At 44.7% G+C, this 9,787-nt stretch overlaps 1 protein-coding gene across 3 annotated transcripts; it reads left to right on the forward strand.

Annotated features, from left to right (window-relative positions):
• Nucleotides 1-2,371: 2,371 nt before the first annotated feature.
• Nucleotides 2,372-8,935, forward strand: USP51 (ubiquitin specific peptidase 51). 3 transcript variants are annotated; one of them, XM_084790226.1, is made up of 3 exons: nucleotides 2,372-2,511; nucleotides 3,706-4,006; nucleotides 4,712-8,935. In XM_084790226.1, the coding sequence occupies exon 3, from the start codon at nucleotides 4,761-4,763 to the stop codon at nucleotides 6,849-6,851; it is 2,091 nt and encodes a 696-aa protein (XP_084646352.1). In that variant the 5' UTR covers nucleotides 2,372-2,511; nucleotides 3,706-4,006; nucleotides 4,712-4,760; the 3' UTR covers nucleotides 6,852-8,935. The 3 variants fall into 3 exon arrangements, with proteins under 3 accessions (XP_084646352.1, XP_084646350.1, XP_084646351.1); XM_084790224.1 differs by having other exon boundaries at nucleotides 4,745-8,935; XM_084790225.1 differs by lacking the exon at nucleotides 2,372-2,511 and adding an exon at nucleotides 3,279-3,364 and having other exon boundaries at nucleotides 4,745-8,935.
• Nucleotides 8,936-9,787: the final 852 nt, after the last annotated feature.

Consider the following 9,787-nt stretch of genomic DNA (forward strand, 5'->3'; position numbering starts at 1 on the left):
TGAGCCCTGGCCTGTACCTCACTTATTCCATGTTAGGTGGCCAATGACATCAAATACTCATGTGGCAAACAGAACATGCCTTCCAATCTTCAGACCTCAAGGAGAGAAAACTATCTCCCCATTGCAGTCAAGTGAAACCAGATACTCCCCATTCCTGTAGTACGTGCTAAAATTCTATGTGCCCCAACTTTTATTTGACAAGGTGATATTACCCTGGAGCTGCAAGAAGGACATCTCTCCCTTAGAAAGGCTGACTCCACATATCACATCACACAGTGTGCTCTATGCAGATTGGAAGTGCTATGGACATTTCACCCATGGGCAGCATAGGAAGGAATGATTGCTGCAAAGTCCTCCTTGACTGACCCAGCCGCCCTCAGCCACAGATAGCCCAGGCATTTCTGGAGACCTGGCTCCCAATGCCCACACATCGAAACTGTGCTGCTATTTGAAGTCAAACTATCCCCCTACACATAACCTTTAGTGGAGAGCACATTTATCCCGAAAGGGTCACATTGAAATCATGGAATCAGTCTACCATGGCTTGGATAAGAGCATTACACATCAAAACAAACAAACAAAAAAAAACAGAAAAGCATTAACTGTGATTTAACAGTTTTGACACACAAAGTCGTACACACACACACACAAAAAAAACCATGCACACACACAACACACACCAGAAAGAGAAGAGGAGTGTGAGGATAGAAGAATCCGGAGGAAGATAAAGAGGGATGAACTGTGCGGGTGGTAGGTGCTTGAAGGGTGATATGACTTGAAGGTAGCTTCAGCATTTTATTAATCACCTTCAATAACTTTTAAGTCACACACACACACACACACACACACACACACACACACACACACACACGAGACATGTAGCAAACCGGTGGAAGGTAGGGGATGGACACGTTAATATTTCTTGAAGGCAGCTTGTATTATTTATCAATAAACTCGGTTGACAGTGCTGAGGGGTGAGTGAAAGGCTGCCCTTCCTGTCTATCAAGCCTCAGCACCCTATCTCGCTTCAGTGATACTGGAAGGCTATGTAGAGGACAAGCAGTGAGATCTTGGTATAAGTGTCCCATTGTATTTAAGAAATCTGTCTTAAGTGGCCTGGTTAAGTACCATGTGCTAGTAAATTGAATATGCAGTGAGTCTTCACTGTCTTATCACACACACAAGCACACAAAAACGCATACACACACAAACATACACACACACACACACTCACACACACACACACACACACACACACACACACACACACACACACCAGAGTGAGATACCCTGAGAACATTAAGGTTGTGGAAGCTAGGAGGTTGAGGTGGTGATAGATCTTGGTGGTAGTTTGTATAATGTTAATGACCTGGATTGACAGTTAGGGCTTGTAAATTGCATATCATCATCAAGGTTTCCTGGTGTCCGCCATTGATAGAATCTCAGTGTCATTTGTCACAATGTGGAGGTTTGATTTAGAACCCTCACATCGCTTGGATACTGTCAACAATTCAGGTTGGGAAGAGGGCTGCCAGCCTCTCTCTAGGTGGCTCCCTCTTCATCTTACTGAACCTTGGATTTGATTTAGTCAACTCGAGATTGTGAGGCTGACATTTGGTTTAGCCTCTTCTAGGACCTACTGAGGATCTACACGCTCATGTGTCAGGTAACGCACACATCCGGGAGGAGGCGTGAAAGTCCAAGGAGGACATGGTTGGTCTTTCATCCCTCACAGCCTAGCAACCAGAGACTTTCAGCAGGAAGTCTTTGCTTGGGGAGTTCTTTGGGTGTTTGGCTGGCACAGGCATGTCATTTGGGGAAGAGGGTATAAAAGTATTTTCCCAGGTGTCCATGTTTCTGTGTTGATGTGGGTGTGAGAGATTCTCCTTCCTGCCTCCTGAGAATCTCTGCACCCCTCCCCTTATTCTGACTTATGTGGTATGACAATGCTGTCTACAGGTTAAGTAGTTATCTCCAAGTTCATGTTTCGCTTGGGATTGTACTATGTCTGTAATTTGTCCTTTGTAAGAGCATGTGTTAGGGAATGAAAGTGTAGTGACACTTCAATGTGTATAGTCTCACACACACAGACACACACACACACACACAGACACACACACACACACGCAAACTAGATGGGGGACAAAGTTGGGGATGGTAAGGGTTTGAAGGGGTGATATGACTTGAAAGCAGCTTGTATTTTTTATTAATAACCTAAACTGACAGTTAGGTCTTGTAAACTGCCTACCACCATCAAGGTTTCCTGGTGTCAGCCATTGATAGAATCTCAGTGTCATTTGTCACAATGTGGAGGTTTGATTTAGAACCCTCACATCGCTTGGATACTGTCAACAATTCAGGTTGGGAAGAGGGCTGCCAGCCTCTCTCTAGGTGGCTCCCTCTTCATCTTACTGAACCTTGGATTTGATTTAGTCAACTCAGGATTTTGAGGCTGACATTTGGTTTAGCCTCTTCTAGGACCTACTGAGGATCTACACGCTCATGTGTCAGGTAACTCACACATCCGGGAGGAGGCGTGAAAGTCCAAGGAGGACATGGTTGGTCTTTCATCCCTCACAGCCTAGCAACCAGAGACTTTCAGCAGAAAGTCTTTGCTTGGAGAATTCTTGGGGATGTTTTCTTGGCACAGACATGTCATTTGGGGAAGAGGTTGTAAAAGTATTTCTCCCAGTACCCCTGTTGCAGTGTTGAAGCGGGTGTGATTGTTTGTCCTTCCTGTCTCCCTATAATTAACTTCCTCCTCACTTAGGAGGTATAAGAAGGCTGTCCTGAGGACAAATGTTATCTAGTTAGAAAGAATCTGGGATTAGCTTGAATTCAGTGTGTGTCTCCAAAGGTTTAGACACCGGTTGGTAATATTGTTGCCATTCAGGACCGCCGTGTCTCCAGCCTTCCTTTGTCTTCTCTCTGGAGGTCACTGAAGTAACCAGGGGACGACAAGCCCAGGTAGGGAGAGTCTGGAGTGTTATGCTTCAGTTGTGAATTCATTTTACGGTTTTTTAGACAACGTAACAAATATCTAGAGACACTTTTTCCTGATTCCATTCCCTGCTTTATCAGCATACATCTGTGGTACTAGGTTGACGGCTGTATTTTGAAATACCCTGGAGACAGCCTGATAAAATATTTGTGAGATCTCACAAGGTCTCTGTATTAAAGTGTCCTGGCTACAGAACAGGCAGAGCAGCCCTCTCTGGGGTTCTTTATACGTTTCACCCATAACCGTGTTTTTTTTAAAGTGTACTGACGCCAAGCGACGTTTGACCTCCTGGTTTCAACCTGAACACTGAATACTAAGGTTACTAATGTAAAGGATGACGGAACGTAACCGCTGCCACTCTGGGTAAACATGTTAGGGTTATTCTGCTTTCGACTGATGAACTAAGGCTCAAAGTGTTTATGGTTTTTCCCTGTAGAAGCAGCAAGTTCCTGGGCTGTGGTCTATTTCAGCTGGAATCATGTGCTTATTTTTCCTCTTCACAGCCCCCCCCCCCGAGGAATAATAACCTCTCAACTTTACTCTTGGGATTTAAATTTTAAAGGTTTCAGACGGAATACTGTAGAATTTACCAGTTTAGTAAATCCCTAACCTCACCTTGGTTAGTTTTGTTGTTGTTTGAGGAGTTTTTTTTCTCTTTATTTTATTTTATTTTTCTTGTCTCTTTTTTCCCTCTCTCTCTGTAGAGCGTGCCATAACCAGGTGAAGCCTAAACCTTACCAAGATCTTTCTGTAAAATCTGTGGCTGTTGTTACCTCTGGTGGAATCCCCATCAGGAAGGGGTTTTTCCCCCTAGGGGGACAGCGGTGCCATTCATCACTGCTGGAGGCCTGAATCCAGGGCCGGGGGCCCATACGTGGAGAGGGGAGGGGCCAGGGGCGGCCCCCTTGTGACCAGCCCTGAGAGGTCAGAGTGAAGATCGGCAGAGGAGCGCCTGGACAGCAGCAGCAGCTGACTTTCTAGATCAAGCGCGCCTTGGACTCCCAGGTAACGACCTAGACCTTTTTACAAATCCGCGGGCTTGGGAAGCTGCCGAGGTCGGGATGGGGGTGGGGAGAGAGAGCAGGCATTTTGGGGGTCGCTCACTGTGGATGGGGGTGGTCATGCGTGAAGGAGTCTGAATTCTAGGGGAATCCCTAGCAAATGAGAGGACGGGAGCAAGAAACGGGGTGTTAGGGCACAGGCACGAAAGAGCAAGAGAGGGCGCTAGAGCGTGGCATACAGCAAGTGCGCTTAGGAGTAGAGGCTGAAGCATAGGTAAGAAAGGAGCCAGGGGACAGTTTCTTCTCCTGAGTCAGTTTTCCCAAAGATAACCTCCTTTCAGCCATATTTAACATACAATGTTGACTCAAGGGTTTTAAAGATGCAAGGAAAGAATGTAGAGAAAGATGCACCAAAGCAAGGCTGCACAGAGCGCCGAAAAGATAGTGGGTTATGCTTTTTTAAAAGAGTTGCCATCCTTTTCGCCCTAAAGCTCAGGCCGGTCCCCTATCCCCTCCCCCGTACCCGCAGTTCTAGCGGCCTTTGGAGCAGGTAGCCCCGGGCTCGGCACGCCACGCGAGCCCCGGTGCAGGGGCGGAGCCGCGGCCGCGCGCGGGGCTCGCGGCAGGGGGAGGGGCTGAGGCTAATGGCACCGCGGCCATGACGCCGGGCTGGCCGTCCACACGAGTTCCTGTCTCCCTCCACCCACAGTCACAGCTCATTCCCAGACGCGTTTCTTCCCAGGCTTGGGAGTGAGCCGATGGCCCACGTTCGAGAAGCGTCCCGGTCCTCCCGCTCCGTCGCCTGTTGGAGTTCGGGAGGTGGTCGTGGAGCCTGTTTGGAGCAGGCGGTGAGAATGGAGCAGACGATGCAGGGCGCACAGGAAGCCCAGGAGATGAAGCCGGAGCTGTGGCAGGAGCCCGAGCCCACGTTGGAGAACTTAACAAGTAGGGGCAGCGGCAGCGACGAGAAGGTGCTCCATTACAGCCTGACTGCATGTCACACCAAGTCCAGCTCGGTTTGCCCGCGCCGCAAGCCCCGCCCTCGGTCCCAGCCCAGGTCCCGCTCCAGGGGAGGGCGTGGGCTCAAGGCCCCACCCCCGCCTCCCGCCAAACCTCCGCCTCCCCTTCCAGCGCCGCCACCTTCACCCCCGCCCCAGCTGCGGACTGTGGCCTGGCGCAAATCCAGGGGTAGATCCAGGCCTGCACCCAGACCCCGATCACAGAAAAGCAGCTCTAGTGACCAATGCTGCTCTGGGGATCCAGAGGGCGCAGAGAACGGGTTACTGGTGGTTGAGTCGGATAAGGGTCCCACGGGCTGCACTCATGTAGAGAGCTTTAAAGTAGCCAAAAACTGGCAGAAGAGCCTGCGGGTGATATATCAGCGATTCATTTGGAGTGCAACCCCGGAGACTAGGAAACGTAAGGCCAAATCGTGCATCTGTCACGTATGTAACACTCATAAGAACAGACTCCACTCCTGTCTCTCCTGTGTATTTTTCGGATGCTTTACTGAGAAACATATTCATAGTCATGCAGAAACAAAACAACACAATTTAGCGGTAGACCTCTGTCATGGGGTTATATATTGCTTTATGTGTAAGGATTATGTTTATGACAAAGATATAGAGTACATTGCCAAAGAAACGAAGGAGAAAATTCTGGGACTGTTAATTGCCACTGCAATAGATGATTATCAGCAGAGCATGTCAGTGGAGGTTGAAGAAAATCAATCCGCTGGTGAATCAAATGAGCAGGAGAATGCTTTGGTGAAACCCAAGAAAAAGAGGAGGAAAAAAACAGTGTATTACTCTGTTGGCCTAAGAGGTTTAATCAATCTTGGGAACACTTGCTTTATGAACTGTATTATCCAGGCACTTACTCACATTCCACCACTTAAAGAGTTCTTCCTTTCTGATAAGCACAAGTGTATGATGTCAAGCCCCGGCATGTGTTTGGCCTGTGAAATGTGTTCACTTTTCCAAGCTATGTATTCAGGGAACCAAACACCTCATGTCCCTTATAAGTTTCTGCACCTGATATGGATTCATGCAGAACATCTAGCCGGGTACAGGCAGCAAGACGCTCATGAATTCCTTATTGCAATGTTAGATGTGCTGCATAGGCACAGCAAAAATGATAGCATTGAGCAACAAGGGAACAATTCCAACTACTGTAACTGCATCATAGACCAAATCTTTACAGGCGGCTTGCAGTCAGATTTGACATGTCAGAAGTGTCATGGTGTCTCTACCACTATAGACCCATGCTGGGACATCAGTTTGGATTTGCCTTGCTCTTATACCCCAAAGAGGGCTGATAGTGCAGTGAATAGGGATGGCCGCAAACCAGAAGGCCCATCACTTACAGATTGCCTGCAGTGGTTTACAAGGCCAGAGGACCTAGGAAGCAGTGCCAAAATTAAATGTGATCAATGCCAAAGCTACCAAGAATCTACCAAACAGCTTACAATGAAGACATTGCCGATTGTGGCTTGCTTTCATCTGAAACGATTTGAACATTTAGGCAAACAGAGGCGTAAGATTAATACTTTTGTCTCGTTTCCTTTGGAGCTGGACATGACACCATTTCTGGCCTCTACTAAAGAAAGCATAATGAAAGGCCAGCCGCTAGCAGAGTGCGTGCCCAGTGAGAATAAGTATTCTTTGTTTGCTGTGATTAACCACCGTGGAACTTTAGAAAGTGGACACTATACCAGCTTTGTTCGTCAAGAAAAAGACCAGTGGTACAACTGTGATGATGCCAGGGTCACCAAGGCTACAATGGAGGAGTTACTCTACAGTGAAGGATACATACTGTTCTATTACAGACAAGATATAGAAAAAAATTAATCCTACTTAAAAACACTGTCCAGAAAAAAAGAAAAAAATAGAAAATAGAAAAAAAGTTAAAAAAAAAAAAGAGTAAGGATCCTAAAGTGACACACAAGCCTACCTGGAAATGGACCATGGCAATGCCATTACAACAACGAGAACCTCTTTCTTAAAGAAACACAAAAATCTACCTTGAGTGGACAATGACCATAACACCTATATGACAAGTGGCACTTTGGCATAAAGGGACTATTTTATCCTGTCCCATAGTCTACAGGATGAAGACAGTCAACTATCAGTGACCATTTAGCCTTAAGAATTGGCAGGGGAGGGGGGAGGGAGGTTGAAGAGGTTGAAAAGGGTCACATAAAGCGAATTAAGTGAATTCTCAAGATGGGGGGGAGGGGAATATTCTAAAATTGTTATTGTTCTTTATTTCTTCAAAGATGTTGTGTTAAATGTAGGGGGTACCAGGGGTTTTTAATTGTTTGTAGTTAATTATAAGTGCACAAATAGTCTGAGAAAACCAAATATTTTAAGAAAAAAATTAAAGCTTTAAAAGAAAACCACTAAAAACACTTTTGAAACTTTTAAGAGAAAATTTTAAATGTTAAAAATTTAAGTTAAGTATTTTAGAAGAAGTATTTTTAAATGTTTTTAATTTAAAATGATTTCAAATTGTTAGTTTGTGAAAATAGATTATTTAGAAATTCTTACAATTTAAGATAAAATATGAAAATTTATAAGTTACTTACTGGAGGAAACACTTTAATTTAAAAATAGTAAAGGAAAATCTTTTAAAAAGCCAAGCGTTAAAAGTGAAAACATTTAGATGCTAAAAAGTTAAAGCATAAAATATATGCATTGGAAAACCAAAATTTACAGAAAGTGTGCCTATAATAGTTTTTTTAAAGTACAATTTCAAAGTGTATAGAATGAAACAAAATTTTAAGTTAAATTCAGAAAAGGTGGTGTAATCACCTTTATTTGAGAAATCCGATCATTTAATCCTTTACTCAAGGAAACAGCTAACTGGTTTTAAAGATTTCAAGAAGACATTTTTTCAGAAAGAAAATCATTTTTAAAATATTAAGAGAGAACCTTCGTCTATAAAGTCAACTGTGGAGATTTCAATATAAAAACAAACTCTAAGTTTAAAAAGAAGATTCACATGCAAACTGACAACTGAAAAAATACTGTAAATAAGATCATATTCAAAAGTTGACATTTTTATTTTCTACGTAGGCATATTGCAATATAGATGGATATAAAAGATATAAATGAAAGAGAAATGATAAGATAAAAATGGTTTGTGAACATATGTATTTTTTTAGTCTTCTGTCAATGCAAAAGTCGCTATATTGGAAAGGATGATGGCGTCAGGATTTTTCCCATTTAGAAATCATTATTCATATGCCGCCTTAGCTTCTGAAAGAAGGTTTTTAATAATTTTTGGCTTAGAGAAACTAGTGCATAACTGTGACGTTTTGGCTTTTGGTGTTTCAGCCCCATGGTCTGACTGAGAAAGTGGCAGGGACCTGTGTCTGAGGAACTCCCATCCTCTCTGCTTTTGCTTTTTTGTCTCATGGGGAAAACAAGATCTTTAATTTCTATAGTAGAGTTATAAGTTTTGTTTAAGAATCCTGCTAATTCCTTATCCCTGCTCATGGCCACCCGTGCCCATTCCTCATTCCCTGAACCCTCATTTCCCTGGCCTTACCTAGATCAATAAGCTTAGCCTGCAGAGATCCTTTTTTACCTGACGATGTCAATCCTTCACAACCAACACACTTCTGTGGAGCCTTCCCATGATCCCCTATGCAGGCATGAATTAGATAACCCCATCCCATCTTTCCTGTTGTGCCTCCAAAATATTTTGTGTATACCTCAATGAATAGTACTTATTCAACTGCGATTCTACTGTAGCATTGTGGTGATTGTCAGCCTCTCTGCCCCAGATCCTGAGAGCAGAGGGCCAAGCCTTATCCACATTTGTATTAATAAATCTTTGTTGTATGTCAAAGTCAGTTTCTTTATTTGCTCCGTTCACCCTGTCAGGAATATATTTTTACACTGACTCATTCACCAAGCTCTCAGTAAATGTGCAGGGCTGTATACGACATCAGGAAGGGTGTATCTTCCCCCAGAAACAGTATATGAAATACTCCTTAGCTTTGAGGGGGGAATAGCTTAATGAAGGATATACTCACTGAGGGAATATTTAGCAGTGGGGCGGGGGGGGGGGTAGAACCAGGAATAATAGAGGGGAAACACACAGCCATGGAAGACTGGATGGACAGTGGGGATCGGCAGCTGAAGGAGAAGCTGAGCTCTCTGGGTACGTATATGAAAACAGCCCCATCACAGTTTCCCTCCGCTTCCCACAGTGTCTGGAGCTCTACTTAAGTCCCCAGAGAGGCAGCCTACCTCACCACACCCCCCCCCCACAGTGTTCTATGTCATACTCTGCATCATGACTGTGCGGCAGAAAAGTGACGTCTGGTGGCTGTCGTCTGTTGAGCACTTTTGTTCTTCCACTATTTGTGGTCTGGGGGAAGGTGTGAATCTCTTTGCCCCATCCCTCCCTGTGCAGAGTGGGCCCATCACTCAACACGGGCCATGTTAGTTTGCAGTCTTCCCACAACCCTCACACAAGAGCAAAGCTGTTTGGTCCTTGGTACTTGGGAAGCAAAATAAAAACCAGCAGAGGACAGAACCCCAATATCCTGTTTAAGCCTAGGCCCCAGTAGTATAACTTCCGTCTCCTACACCCTACCCTCTCCTAAAGGTTTCACATACACACACCCCAGTGACTACACACTAATGACCAATGAGTTTAAGATGCACATATTTTGGGGGGACATTTAACCTCCAAACCATAACAACCTGTTAGCAGTTATTACCTTATGATAATGTGGCAACTAGCAAAAACCCTAATGCAATTCCCAGCTTGC

The sequence above is a fragment of the Acomys minous genome (assembly GCF_964271855.1).
Source record: "Acomys minous genome assembly, chromosome: 7".
Lineage (NCBI taxonomy): Eukaryota > Metazoa > Chordata > Mammalia > Rodentia > Muridae > Acomys > Acomys minous.